This window comes from Epinephelus lanceolatus, chromosome 7, assembly GCF_041903045.1.
Source record: "Epinephelus lanceolatus isolate andai-2023 chromosome 7, ASM4190304v1, whole genome shotgun sequence".
In the NCBI taxonomy this organism is placed as follows: domain Eukaryota; kingdom Metazoa; phylum Chordata; class Actinopteri; order Perciformes; family Serranidae; genus Epinephelus; species Epinephelus lanceolatus.
Window position 1 is genome coordinate 10979396 of NC_135740.1, and position 15517 is coordinate 10994912.

Below are 15517 nucleotides of genomic sequence, written 5' to 3' on the forward strand. Positions count from 1 at the left end.
TTTTCGGTTTCTGGATTCCTTAACATGTATTGACACGTCCATGGATTGGTCGGAATGATACATGACAATCTTCAGGGCTCTGTGTGGTTTCTCCCGCCCACATAGGAAACGGCATTCCTGATTGGCTGAGAGTTTTAGGCCTGTACTTTGAACAGTTTGACGTTTCCTTGTATTCGTGATAAGGAGGGAGGCTTGCTAACAACTGTTTCCACCAACGTCTCACAAGAAAGGTACATTAATTTTGGTAAAAGTATATACATTTTTAATTATTATCCACACGTAGTGTTTGACGAAGCGCTACTTTGTCGTGTTTGCTGTAGTTAAACAGGAGTGGCCATATGAGTTTGCACTTCTGGTAACTTCGCCCACTGCAGGTAACGTTAATGAGTTAGCACCTGGAGTAAATGAGTTTAAAGAAGTGACGTTGAGCATGTAACTGGAGGCTGTAGTTGTGACTTCATTCGGTGTTTAAAACTTTACAGAGCTGACCGAAATGTCTCTTAGGGCAGATACTATAAGTTAATTGGATGTCACCTTACGTTATATTTGTTGGTCATTTGTAGCCCTGTGAATCTCGTGTCAGTTAACGTTAGCTAGCAGCGCTAATATGTGTCCGTTGTACTTTCTGTTGCTTCCTGAAGGAGAGAGGCTAAGGTCACAGTTCATATGTGAATGACCACACTGTTTTTGAATCGATAGAGGCATACAGACATGACGCTGTAAAGACAACAGAGGTTACATTAACCTTTGTACCAGTGCTCCCACTAACCTCTTTAACAGAGAAGAGTATCTGTGAACATTAACGCTGCACCCCGATGTGCAGCATGGAGCTCGATGAATGTGTCGTTAACTTCAGATGCATTTGACAGGTGGATTACGCAGTTTGACACAGTTAAAAACAGAGAGTCATGGTGATAAAGAACATGTAGCAGTTTCGGTTCTTAGTGATCAAACGTTGCACAATACAGGGCACTATTACAAGTCTTACTGGCATGTCAGAGGAGTTTCACTTTGAGTTACAGCATAACCTAACACTATTGCATGTTTCCCACTGTAACTTATTTATTGCAAGGTGTACATATTGTTTTATAAATAATACAGTTAAGGTTTTTGGTGAAGCGCAAGATACCATGGTGTAATGAAAGATTTATACATGATCAGGTACAGGTATTATCCCTCCATGATGTTCACCATACTAACCACAGTAAAAAAAGACTAACTGTGATCAGCTTCCAGGAAGAAGTAGTCTGGTTTGAATCAGCCATCGTGGTTTTGCCCTTTGTGGTATACTGGTTTTGAGTTTGAAGTCTGATTCTGTATGAAACTCAATGCAGAACATTTTAAATCAATTTAATAAATCTAATTAATAGAAATGATTAAAAGAAAAGCAGCAGGTCTTCATGCTTGCAAAGCTGGAACCATAATTGTTTTTGCATGGAAAAAGTCTTAAATGATTATCAGAATGTATTTAATTTATATTTAACTGACTAATCATTTCAGCTGCACTTGTATTTTTTTAACATTGGCTGTGCTCAAAAATCTTAATTTGTAAAGTAACTAGTAACCAAAGTTTTCAAATAACACATTACACTTAATAAGTTGATGCCATTTGTCAAGGAAAAATATTTTTCTTTTTATAATCTTTAAACGGACGTCATTTACTTCACCAAAATTGCAAAGTAAAAAAATACATTTCCCCAGATAGCCTAGCTGTCTTCTTGGGTCTCTTTGAAATTCTTGCTACCATCCTTGATGGTGGTAAATAAAATTTTGTTCAGCTGCCCAAAACACCGGACAGACAGACCTCACTGTCACAAGTTTTCACTGGAATTGCTTTCTACTTAAGAAATAGTCCTTGTGTGGGAGGAAACAAGATCTGTGCCAAAATATCACTTGTGGTGAGTAAGAAAAGTGTTTCTGTGATTTTTGTGAGCAAACTTGTTACAGACTAGCTAAAAACCAATAAATATAGCAGTGTTTTATAGAAGAGCGGAGATGGGCCACCTCACTTAAAACAAAGACTATCGAATTGTATATATTAATCAGTGTCAGTGGTTCTGAAGTTGCTTTTGCCGATAAGAGTTTTAAATTGCATTGAAAGTTCTGTAATTTCATAAACCTTGCACATGCTTTGACAGAGTGCAAGATACTTAATAGCAGGAAGTGGTTGAGAAAGATAGATGTGAATCTAGAAACAAGTTGGTCTCTTTATGTCGTTCCTTCTGATCACTGTCTGTATGCATTCATGCCTGCAGGAACATGGCTGAGCCTTGTGGCGATGGTGGTGTGCAGAGCGGTGGGGATACTGTGGACGCCTTAAAGCTGTTTAGAAAGAGGTAATTATTGTTCGGTGATGACTATCTGGTTGCACATATATTCTGTAGCTAAACCTGTATGTATTATCTGTTGAAAATAAAGTAATTAGTCCCATGCAGGTAGCATTTGATGACTCTGAGGGCCCTGCACACTTGCACAGATATTTTGACTTAGACCTCTGCTCAGGTTAAAGGTGTGCAGAGCCTTGCTGCACTCCGTGCATGATACGGATGATGTAGGTGTAGTTTGTCCTGCCCTGGCTGATGCAACAAAGCTAATGGGAGTGTGAGGAAGATGTAAATCAAACGCAGTCTGCACACTCCCACACAATCAAGTTGAAACAAGCTGTGTTCATGTACTACAGGTGTGCAGGCCCTTTTAAAATTGCTATGTGTAATATTTTTATTTAACCTCTCAAATTAGTCAGAATCAGTCACTTTCATACATAAACTGCTAGATGGAAGTTTCTGCCCTTGTTTTTCTTTTTGAAAGAGGTAAATGCCTGATAGATGAGAAAGGTGTGAAAATGCTAAATTTAAGATGAAAAAAAAAAAAAAAGATTATGTCACATTGACCCAGTTGTTGAAACATTTATAATACTGGTACTTTAACACATCACCCTGTATAATGAGATATTCCAAAAAACATTAGGACTTCCATGCATGTTGTGTGCAATCAGATGGTACAGACTGTGGTCGAATAAGTTTAGACACAAATGAGCTGCTGTCAAATTGTGTTAAAATGTTTGTGTAAATGTGACGTTGCTAAACAAGTTCCTCAGATTTCAGACTGTTGTTAAGGGTGTGTGTGTGTGTGTGTGTGTGTGTGTGTGTGTGTGTGTGTGTGTGTGTGTGTGTGTGTATTTTCAGGTCGGATAAAGAACCCGCAGGCAATGGTAAGACTCCTGAGGAAGTGGACTCTGCCCCCAGCGGTAAAACAGCAGGCTCTGACCCTTTCCGCTACAAGATGGACTACCCCTGCCTTGGGAAGTGTCTCATTATCAACAATAAGAACTTCGACAGGGACACAGGTAACTGCACCCGTTCAGCAAGTGTCACACACACACATGCACACACACATCTGTCTATTTCATTTCATGTTCACTTGAAAACTCTTCTGTGAATCTAATGATGTAGACAACAAACAATTCTCACATGTGTCTATATATCACCCAGATTTCCATACTTTCTAAAACCATTGTCTAGATATCCACGGGTGAAAAAACGGTCAGAATCTAGAGCAATGACCTGGCATGTTACTCCAGATTTACTCTCAGGAGCCAGATGCACAACCTTGTAAGAGAGTAGATCGATTTTAGATGGGAGATGGGATGACCGAAACCAAGATGGGAGGAATGTGACTGAAACCAAGTTGTGATTTCAAGCCTGTAACAGATAAAGTAGGTGTTTTTCCATGGAAGACGTTTTGACACGTCTCAGTAGGAAGAGCACAGGTGTGAATCATAACATGAATGAATGATGGCTCGATTCCATTTAGCTGCTTCAATTTCAGGGTCTTGGTAGTGTGCATGCTGGCTGACTGTCACACTGAGTACATTTACATGCACACTAATATTTTGCTATATTTTCGAAATGACAATGCAGTGAGTTTGATACTGGTCATGTACGTAAAGAGCATATGCTGTTTAGATATTCAGACTTTGGCCTAATTCTCAGTGTAGCATTTAAAGACATGTTGCATATGCCAATATTATTCGGGTTTCAACAGCAGTCCTTGGACACCTGTAGAGCGAATTTGGAATATCTGTCTCAGTTGGGGTTTTCACTGCAGTTTGTGACACATGGCCTCCTTACAGTTAGGTCTGTGGGTTGTCATGGATTGTGTACATGTACACAAACCAACAAGCCGATAGTTTGTAAGACTGTTGTGTAGAGATTCTGTCCAAAAGAAAAGCCCACATTTCTGACTGGAAAGAGAAACACACCTACTTTTAAATATGAGGAAGAACTTCATATAAACAGGTTTTGGATATGTGCAAATTTCATAATCGTGACCTTTTCAGGAAGGTGGTTAAAGGAATGAAAGTGGGAGGCTGTGCTGGAAAATAAATTCTGGCGCAAGCGACAGCTGTTTCATTATTCCATTTAGATGTGGTAACCAACATGTGAGATTACATTATTCGAAGTATGTGCGGCTGCATGTAAACAGGAATATTAGTGGAATATTCCTCAATCATTTGCCATGTCAACAGCTTAGTAGGAATATTGTCTTTTTCAGAATAAGGGCAAAAACCAGAATACTTTGTACATTTAAAGGTTGTCACTGTTGTGGCTTTTTGGGACCTTTGAATAGAACAGAGCCTTTAATAACACCTGTTCCTTTCCAACTTTGAAAGTCAAAAATGTCCGCTGTAAGGAAAAACAAAAACAAAAAACTTTTTTGATGGACCTACTTGTTCCACACATCTACTCCATATTTTTGAATTAAGTGTGCATAACTGGGTGCAAATAACAAACAAGAAAAAGCATTAGTTGTCATGACTGCATTTGAAAGCCTCAACTTAGCCATGCCACGTCTGCCTCCTCTGTTTTCACTTACTAAGTGAAGTCACAGTAATTAGGTGTGTTTGCCATTTCATTTACATAAACACACACACAATGAGTTAAGAGACAGCAACAGGAAAAGTCAGTCAGTCTAAACTCCCTGCTCTCTTTGGTCTACAATATAAAACAGTAGCTGTCCAAAGTGTCAGGTAGTGTGAGTTCAGAAGGTTCAGGTTGTGTTGCTTTAGTCTCAGACTCAGTGCTGGAGAGCTCACATCCCTGGTCAATGGACCATATTGTAGCTGCTGTCTACTGCATTTGTCCTCGTGTGTTTGTGTGTCTTTTCTTTAGGGATGAATGCCCGTAACGGGACGGATGTGGATGCTGCTGCTGCTATGCAGATCTTCTCTAAGCTGGGATATAAGTGCCAGGTGGCCAATGATCAGACCGTGGAACAGATGAAACAACTGTTGCGAGATGGTAATAGAAGTTACAGTTTTTCATTTACTTGAAGTTGCCACTGTATCAAAGGGGAAATACGCATTTTTGAAATTCATACATATTATTACACATTCATACATGTTGTCCAAAAATATTAGTAAACATGAAGAATGCTCTCCTAAATAAAAAAAGCAAAACAGGGTGCTAAAACACAAATAAGTGATATTATAGGGTATAAAGTCTAGACAAAAGTTTAGACAGCTAAAAAGGAACCTAGTAAGACAGCGCTTTCTCAAAGCTGTTTCTTTTTATGTGCGTGACAGAGCAGTTCTCTACCGAAAGTCTAAACAGCCAAATATTGTCTGTATGGGTACATTTTCTATTTCAAAGCTAAAAACATGAAAATAGAATGAAATCAGTCTCCTATTCATTGTTTATGGAGACGTTATACTTGATGACATCACAAGTTTGAGACTTACTTCTCTGGTTTCTGGTTTTAGAGAGAGTAGCTCATGTTCACAAATACTGATTGAACTTTCCTAGGCCACGGAGATAACATGTTGGAGCTCCCCTTTAAAGAAAGATGCTATCTATTCTCTTACACAGCAGAATCAATATGTAAACTGATTAGATTATCACTGACTGTTGACAGTCATGTTGTTTTTCATTGTTGGTGCTCACTTATCAGCTGATATTTGCTGCACTTGTATAGACTCAGGAGCATGCAGCCACCACTAGATGGCAGAGTCTGAGTGTAGCTCATCATCAGTTCCCAAACACACTCAGCAACTCTACAAATGTCTTTGGGAACTGTAGTATTCATCCGTGCCAGCCCTGTATGTTCTCTCAGTCTGCGCTAAAACTGCCAGATGCTAAAATATCAGAGCTGTCTTCAAGACAGCCCGACAAGGGAGTGAGGAAAGAGTATCTGGACTGGTGATGTGACTCTTGTTTTGTTTTCCATCTATTCTTGTGTCTCTAGTATCCATGGAGGACCACAGTAAAAGTGCATCATTTGCGTGTGTATTGCTAAGTCACGGAGATGAGGGGATAATATACGGCACTGACGGCTGTGAAAAGTTTGAAGAGCTGACGAAATACTTTAAAGGAAATCGCTGTATGGGTCTGGTGGGGAAGCCGAAGCTCTTCTTCATACAGGTTAGTCAAATATACCAGCGTTACCACACACTTACACTTGTAGGAGCTGACACATACCTGTGCATCTTAGGCCATCACTTGCATCATGTGTCTTGAAATGCTTGAAGAGGACACTGATTTCCAAAATCCCTGCTACCACTGTTTGTAGATGCTCGTCATGTAGTGTAAGAATTTATATACTTTGTCTAAGTTTGCAAAAGGGCTCTCAGTAGTAACATATGCTTCTTGTACAACTTGATTAGTGTAGCCTGTTCGGAATGGGCCAATACTTGGCCTGTGGTAGAGCTGTTTGCAGCTTTCATCACAGACATCACAGAGATGTGACTCCAATTAAACCTTTCGCTTAAGGTGCTTGAGTAAATGATAACAACCACCACTGGTTGTTATTGTACATTTTAAACAACAAGCCCCATCTACAGAGTCTCAGTGCCACCATAAAACACCAGTGCAGTTAATGTACGCATACCTGGATTCCCCTTTAGGCGTGCCGTGGGTCAGAACTGGACGATGGAAGCCTCATCGAAGCCGACAGTGTAGAGGAGCAAACATCAGCGAGGATTCCTGTGGAGGCAGATTTCCTGTATGCGTATTCCACTGCTCCAGGTACCTTTTTTTTAGTCCCGTTGATATTTCTGCCCTTTCAGAAAAACTACATTGTATACATTTAATCATACACACACACACACACACACACACACACACACGCTTATATCCGCATAAAGCTGGTATCCAGTATGTTTGTACAGCGTTGACACAGTATTGTGCTTCAGGCTACTACTCATGGAGAAACACATACAACGGCTCCTGGTTCATGCAGTCGCTGTGCGAGATGTTGCAGCGTTTCAGTGGAGAGCTCGAGCTGATGCAGATCATGACCCGGGTCAACCGCAAGGTGGCGCTATACTTCGAGTCCTCCTCCAACCTACCTGGATTTAGTGGCAAGAAGCAGATACCCTGTATCGTCTCAATGTTGACCAAAGACTTCTACTTTCCTTCATAAAGATGGATATTTTTTTTACCTATAGAATATACTTACCTGTGAGCTGAGTCCAAAGTGACGGGCTGATAGTACCGATTTCATATCCATCTATTCAAATCCTTCCATCCTTTAAAGGTGCCTGATTTCTACCCTCTTTGGCCAAACACTTCAGTCCTGCTGTGCATGGTTCATGTAAAACAGGATACAATTAATTTTATTGTGACTTCAAGGAGAACCCAAATGTTCTCTCTCATTGTTTTTCATGATATGTTTGTAATGAGGTCTTTAGTTGGGTCTTTTCGGAACCCTGAAGCATTTTTATTCTATCTTTGATCATCATGTGATGCAGAAAAGATACTAAAGGGTGTGGGGGTGTATTTTCAGTGATTAAGTACTTGTGGAAATGTGGACTTCGACTACACAAAGGCAATACTGTATAGTTATAGAATAAACAATGAGTTTACCACTTACAACTTATCTACGTTTTAACAGTTTTTGGATGCAATAAATGCACAAGCACAAATAGATCATCACAAAATATCAGGCCATAACACACACCAGAAAAAAAGTGGTTCCAAAGGTTACATATGGACTCCTATCACTGTCCTTGTAGCAATTTAATGTTTATGTAGCTGTGATGATGGCAAGTCCATCTTAACTGAGCTGAGCAACACAATGCTAATGCTAATACTAATAATAAATAATATGAATACTGTTGTAGAATATCTGGAATATTTATTTTCTTTCTCAGGTGACCATAGGTCTTGTTTTTATGTATTACTGCATTACCACTGTCATTACCTCTGGGGACGTCTATATACCTAAACAAGAATTAATAATAGATAAGGATTTATTTAGTAATAATATAGAACACATACATGCGTACATACAAGACTGTAGTCACTAGTCCTGACATACACTTACATTGTTTAGAATATAAACACAATAAAACTACAAATTTATTTTCATTATGGTTCTCGTTACAAAAGGAAAGGTAAAACCACAGATCTTAAATTCCATGGCATTATATCTGTGTTAATGCTGAGCCTGCAATGGAACTTTTTAACACAAAAAAATATTTCACATGTTGTGTTCATCTTATGTTCATCTTTTGTTACGTTCTTTTTTTTTTTTTTTCATTTTATGTATATAGTCAAGCATTTTCTCCAGAAACAACTCTAAAAAGCAACCAAGTAAAATAGAAACCATAGGATCATGTAAATCACAACCAACCAACAACCAACCAACCAACCGACAATTTATTTGTCTTAATTATTTAAAATCACATTTGTTTCCTATTTACCCTGGATTAGCCAGTTTTTACCTTTGCTTGACACATGCTACTTGAATTTTGGTTTCAATATTCATTTACTGAGGTGTGGCTGAACAAAAATTAGGAATTGTAACAATGGACCAGTTGGGATTTGTTTCTATGTAAGAATGTATTGTACTCTGTGGACAAATCAATAAAAAGGATGTGGAAAAAAAAGTAGGTAATTTCTGATTGGCTGTTTTGTGTCCAGTCCAATGGCCAGTAGTCACTAAGGGAGCACCAGAAGAATGGTATCTGGATCAAGTTAATATGGAGGTTAATACTGAGCACTTATTATTTGTGGATAGTTGCAAATATGAGAATGACTTTTCTCAAATTAAATTTCCAACAATTTCTCTGCAAAGCATGATTCATGTGCTTTAGAATGTCCCATTGCAAACCAGGGATTTTGACACAAATATGACTCCATGCAAGTCAGGTAAGAAAGGTTAAAAGAAAACATGCAAAACAAACCTATGATGTACTATTTCACAACCAAGAAACAAAGTTTCAAATTCCAGTCAGTCTGCTGTTGCTTCAGAGATCCTGGAAGCTTTGTGAAAATGTATTTTTGTCCCATAGCTCCTAAATCTTCATCCAGAATCTAAAAGACTAAACTCTAAAATAACAGTATAGTCAGATTCACTATGTCCTGATTTCAACCTTTGTTCAAAATCTTATGCGAGTTTATAAACTATACATTTTTGGAAAGCTTAGAGTGCGACAAACCCCAAAACCAATGTTTCTTTCTTTTTTCTTTTTTCTTTTTTTTTTAAGTCTGTGGTGGCCATCTTGGACTTTCAAAATGGCGACCATCAGTAACCTGTTTTTAGGTGGAGTTTAGGAGTTAACTGCAAATTTTTCAAGCCAAAGAAACAGTTGGGACCATTTCCAATACATTAAAAGTAGAATCTGATGCTGCACCTGCCTGTAATGTGTTTTTTTAAATCAGGTAATTAATTGCTGTATTTCTTCTTAATGTCTCTCTTATTACTACACTTGGCAAGTAGCTAGGTTGTGTTAGCAGCTGGCTTCAGAACAACAACAACAACAGCAAAGATTACCTGAGTAGCTAGTGTTAACCACTGGTTGACATACCTAGCTAATGTTAAACACAGTAAGTTATTTAGCAGTTACAGACTATTACTTTAACGAGAATTACGGTGTCGTGCCTGGATGCCTCCGCACACCAGTCAAGTTTCTCTGACAGTTTCCATCCATGTCTGTGAAAACATGGACGCTTCACACACAGAAGATCTATACAATCAGCACAGTTTCAAGATTAGAGTCAGCAATTCAGTATCTGAATGTTTACCCTTGTGTTCCTGAGAAATGATGCTGAATAATGGCCAGAAAAGTGCTTTTGCAGAGCATTATAGTGTCACAGTGATGCTGACCTTTGACCTTTTGGATATTAAGATGTCATCACTTCATCATTTTATCCTGTTAGACAATTGTGTGAAATGTTAGTAAATGAATTCTTGTGTTTCAGCTTAAAGATGTTTTATGACATCAAAGTGACCTTGACCTTTGACCTTAGACCACCAAATTTAATTAATTAATGTCCAAGTGATTGCTCTTTGTTTATGTGAATATCTGAATAAATAAAATGTATATAAAGCCATGAAAGTAAACACCTGCATAGCTTGGAACTTGACCTTTTTTTTCTTTCTTATTTTTTAAAGGTGTTTTGAATGTTCACCCTTTTTAAAATCCAAAATGGCCACCATAGTGAGTTTGAAAAAAAAAAAATGGAAACATTAGCTTTCATATTCCTCATGTTCTAACAATTCCAAAAATTAATAGTTTATAGACTCCTCAAGAATTTTGAACTAAAAATACATCAGGAACTGAACTATTTGTTAAATGTTGCTGTTGTCCCAGGCTTCATATGAGCAGAGGAAATCTATCTGAGCCTCTAGGCTAGTTTATACAATGCAAAATGCCATACGCTTGGGCTAAAACATTAGCATGTTGTATTTGTGAGGAAAATGTGTCCAGATAAAGACAAGTGTTTTGTCTGTGAATGCTGAGTTACATTTGAGCCGATTTGTGTACTTGTGTTTGAAACTGTTGCTATTAAGTCATGTTTAATGTGAGTGTTTGAAACAACTAAACTTTACAGCACTTCACAGAAACTCCACCACCAACTAGTGTTTAAGAGCTGTAGCTGCAGAGTGACACAGACCAGCACAAGTATAAATGCTCACAATGGCGTAGGCTCAACAAAATATGTATGTGGGGTCCAGAGGGTTAAAGTTGGATTTTGAGGAAGAAGGTGAACAAGGAACATCTCATTACTTCCTGCAGTACTCTAGGCTGGACAGGCATCGACTTAGCTGGTGTTTCAGTTCTAAAATATACTACTTGCATTTTAGTGCAGAGGAACTTAATGGTTTACTTTGCATGGACAGTTATCACAACCCAAGTGGCTGTGCAAGTCTTAGCGTAAAGTCACCTCAGTCTTTTCCCCACTGCTCAGGTAGCTTAACATTATATCGAAAACCCTTTTCAGTGTTTAATGATTTCTGGTCAGGATAGTTGTGCTGATTGACCCTTTTTTTTTCTTCTTCTTGCTTCTCAAAATGCCCGGCCCCGACCCATTGCTGTGCAGCACCTATAATCATTTCATTTCATTTTTAATTCTTAATGTTAAGTAAACATTCAGCAGTTTTACTTTCAAATCCTTTATTTTGAAATCTGGAACTACTGTCACCTGCAATCTACCAGTAACATAACAGTGAGAAGAGAACAGTTATTAAAAAAATCTGTCAGGATTAAGCCAATCTGATAACGGTCTCACCAACCGAGTGACTGAACCAGCTGACAGAGTGAACTGTAGAACTGCTGGTCGCAGCTAAAAACCATGAAGCAAAACACTTCTCTCAATTACTAACAAATTATGTATGAAAGGATTCAGCAACTATAAATCCCCCCATTATTTCTTTTAGTCATCTTTGTTGAGCCATGGCTACCTTTCAGTATTCTTCCAACAAAATATTTTCACATACCAGATCAAATTAAAATAACATGAAGATCTGAAGGATGATGGAATATCTTTGTTCAACATTAACAATACCAACTAACACTAACTGCCCACAACCAACATGTGGCCCCTGGTGATGTGAATCTAACTGCAGGCAGGACAAGAAAGATGGATGAAACTTCAGAAGAGCCTGGACAGCTTCACAAGAAGTCACAAATGTCGTTCACTGTCATGCACTTAGGGTGGATATGGTCTGGATTTCCTGCTATGCTCTCGTGTTCTCTTGGGAGACATCAAAAGCTCATGGTGATCACAAATCCTTCAGTGCCTCTAACTCCAGAAGAATCCAGCTCAAGCTATTCAAAGACCCTCATCCTCCACTAAGGTCTCTTTTTGACAGAAATGTTTTCAGATGTGTGCTGTACACCTTTTGTCACATCCCCTCCAAATTCATTTCTGCAAGGCTTGAAGGTCTGCCCATTGCACAGGATTTTTTTTTTCATATTTAAGTGTTACTGAAGGAGGACCATTACTGTCCAAAAATAACTTTGAGAATCAGATTCAATAGTTGTGAAACCTGTGCAGTCTCTGCCACAATGTGAATCCTACTGTCCAGGTAAACCTTTTTCTTACTTTTGTTAGTCATAGATTTTATCTGAGGTCAAAAGATTACGATTGGTGTTTGATGGAGGAGGAGCCAGTCAGGACATTACTGACAGTCCTCATTCTCTTATAGTTGGATGGAGGTCTGCAGCAGAGGAGGAGTGAGTGAGGCACACAGCAGATGTTTGACAGGAAGAGACGGCACAGTGGCCAATGGCACAGAAAAAACTGATCACAACATCACTCTTTGTAGATCTACAGAAACCATACTGTATATAGGCCCACTTTACAACACACACACACACACTCCCATTTTTTAATTTATTTTTATTGTGATGTCTTATTTTTATGCACTTTGTGAAGCACCTTGTAATCTTGTTCAGATAAGTGTGATACAAATAAAATTATTATAATTACTATTACTATTATTATTATTACTATTAATATTACTTGTACTATTATTATTGATATTATTATTATTATTATTAATATTATTATTATTATTATTATTATTATTATTAATATTACTGTATTAATACTATTGTTATTACTTGTACTATTATTATTACTATCATTATTATAATTATAATAATAATTATTATAATTACTATTATATTATTATTATTACTACTATTATTGTTGTTATTATTATTATTATAGCTATTTGTGTGTGCTTGTAGGTGCATGTGAGGAGTGCCATGAATCCACCAGTACAGAGGAAGCAGACTCTAACAGCGTCCTCTGAGCTGGTGGGGACAGGGCACTCCTCATTTCGTCTGGAGAGTGAAGAGGGTGGGTGGTGTCCTGGGTCGGGGTGGAGGGGCAGGGGCGTGCCGGACTCACTCAAGTGCTGAGAGTGGTTTAGTGGTCTGCTGTGGAGCTGGGTCTTCCTGAGATGATTGACATCCACTCTCAGCTGCCCCAGGAGCGCCAAAACCTCAGAGGAGTTCTGTCCTATAAAACAGAAACACAAGTAATGAAGACTTTTGAACTCAACTATACATGGAATGATATTATAAACAATGAATTATACTCAATAAGGCTCCTCTAATAAAACTGATTCACATATGTAAAGTTAACATTATCTCAGCACCACTTTATGTCACCATGGTACTTTTGTAGTCTAGTGAGGAGATTACTTACTGAGCCCACTGAATGAAACATGCCCATCCTTCTCATCTGGTCCTGGAGTCATCCATCCTTCTCATCTGGTCCTGGAGTCTTCCATCCTTCTCATCTGTTTCTGTCTTGGTCTTTCACGTCGTTGCATCTTGTGTGTGTGTGTGTGGGGGGGGGGGGGGGGGGGGGGATCTGGTCCACCTATATAAATACCTAAGTAAAAGAGACTTGGAGACTTTTCTTTCTGTTAGTAATAATTACTTTCCCTCTGTTTGATGTATCCACCTCCACCTGAAAACACAGGACAATTCAGCAGAGTGAGCAAAAAAGACAATGACATTATTATACTGGTCAGTGAGACTTGTGTTGATGTTGTCATGAAGTCCTGACTTATTGTTCTCGGGTATAGCCACCTCTAATTAAGCAATATCACACTCGAGCTCGTGATGTTGTACTGTGATATCGTCACGGCTGTGATTCGGTCGTAGGCACGAGGCCGCCTGGTTGCCATTTTTTTTCCTTCAGTAAAATTCATCACAGATTGTCACATGTCGATAATTTGATACTGATGGACTAAGAGTCTCATCCTACTCTCTAATGTGCTATGTGTGAGCTCAGTCCTGCGTGTTCTTTAATGAAGCAATAGGAGAAGATATTCGGTCTCAGTTAATGTAGTTTATTAAGCAGTAAAGGAATAAAATTACAGAGCTCTGGGTCTCAACTTCACGTCCCTGACAAACAACAAAGGTGTGTCAGTTCACAAAGTCTGACCTCCTGTCCTTCCCCTGACCCAGTATATTTGAGCGTAACAGAGTGTCATTGTGCACGCAAGGCGTTGTCCTCTTCTCATTGGCAGTTCCACTTCCTCCTTCACCACACCATGCCCCTGCCTCCTGTTAATCTGACTCCTTCCCGCTGGCGGTGGGGGCGTGGTTCCTGTTTTGAAAGACAAGAGAACAACACAACTCCCTACACGTGCTGTACCTTACTATCTGTACATCACTTTCTGTTCTTTTTACCATATATGAAACTAATTATCTAAGCATTGCGGTATGTGCTCCTCAGACTTCATGTCTCTTCCTCTCCTGTACTTCTCCACTTCTGCAAAGCAAACACATTCAGATCAGCTGAAATCATCTCAGTATTCTCATTGTTCACACATCTAAAACTTATATAGTGAAACACAACTTATAGTAAAACACATAACATCATTCTATTCCCAACAATACCCTCAAACAAAATTAGCTGTGATTTCAAATCACTAGGCTATATTAATTATTAACACATTCTGCACCTGTCCTGGTAGATTTAACGTTTACACATCCTGTCCATCAAATACATCAATTTACACGACAAATCGTGAATTAGTGTGATAACTAGAATGTGATCAGTAGAAATCTGGAGTTTTCCGACAGACCTAATAACATGCTGTAAACTGTCCAACTTTTAAACCCAAACATTTACACTCATTTCTACACTGATAACGCTTTGAGCAATTTCAGAGGTCGTGTCAACCAGTAAAATGCTAAAAATAAATCTAGAAGTTGTCTTACCTGGAGGGTTGACGTCCCTCACAGACAGGTGGTCCGCCGGGGGCCCGCTGGGGGCCATCTTCGGGTTTTCCACAAAGTTGAGTGGTCCGAAAGGTTGAAAAGTGTTTTTGAAAAAGCTGTGCTTTCTGCTTCAAATCTCACAGAGTAATCTTTCCACAGGTTGGTTCTGCTCCAAATCCAAGTGCAAAGTGAGAGATCACAATGATCTGAAGGCCTTATAAACGTGACCTCGGCCGGGTCACTGTTCTGTTTCTATGGCATTTGGTGTCATAGAAACAGAAAGCGTGTGCGAGTGACTAAGACAGAAAGACTGACATTTTTTAGTTATCTTTTCATATTTGTTCATATCTTCATTTTATTTTTAGGCTACTTGTTTCTTTTATTTTTCACTGATTTTCATTAGCATCTATCTCTGTGTAGCTGCTGCTTCTGTGTAATTACTGCTACATGAATAACTAAAAACATTTTAAATCAAACCATAGCCACCCATAGCATTATAATGCAGCAAGACTGTAGCCATGGAGTTATTATTGTGGGGGAACAAAT

The 15517-nt window shown here is 38.7% G+C and overlaps 1 protein-coding gene across 2 annotated transcripts; it reads left to right on the top strand.

Moving 5' to 3' along the window:
• The first annotated feature begins 107 nt into the window (after nt 1-107).
• On the top strand, nt 108-8890 carry casp3b (caspase 3, apoptosis-related cysteine peptidase b). Of its 2 annotated transcripts, none has more exons than XM_033633484.2 (7): nt 108-230; nt 2256-2336; nt 3186-3346; nt 5172-5300; nt 6244-6419; nt 6902-7022; nt 7190-8890. In XM_033633484.2, exons 2-7 carry the CDS (start codon nt 2260-2262, stop codon nt 7417-7419), a joined length of 894 nt encoding a protein of 297 aa, XP_033489375.1. In that variant the 5' UTR covers nt 108-230; nt 2256-2259; the 3' UTR covers nt 7420-8890. The 2 variants fall into 2 exon arrangements, with proteins under 2 accessions (XP_033489375.1, XP_033489376.1); XM_033633485.2 differs by lacking the exon at nt 108-230 and adding an exon at nt 1847-1898.
• The last annotated feature ends 6627 nt before the right edge of the window (nt 8891-15517 follow it).

Coding starts and splice junctions, on each gene's coding strand:
- casp3b (XM_033633484.2), top strand. CDS start 2,260: ATGGCTGAGCCTTGTGGCGATGGTGGTGTGCAGAGCGGTGGGGATACT. Junction 3,347..5,171: donor GAACTTCGACAGGGACACAG/GTAACTGCACCC, acceptor TCTTTTCTTTAG/GGATGAATGCCCGTAACGGG. Junction 6,420..6,901: donor CGAAGCTCTTCTTCATACAG/GTTAGTCAAATA, acceptor ATTCCCCTTTAG/GCGTGCCGTGGGTCAGAACT.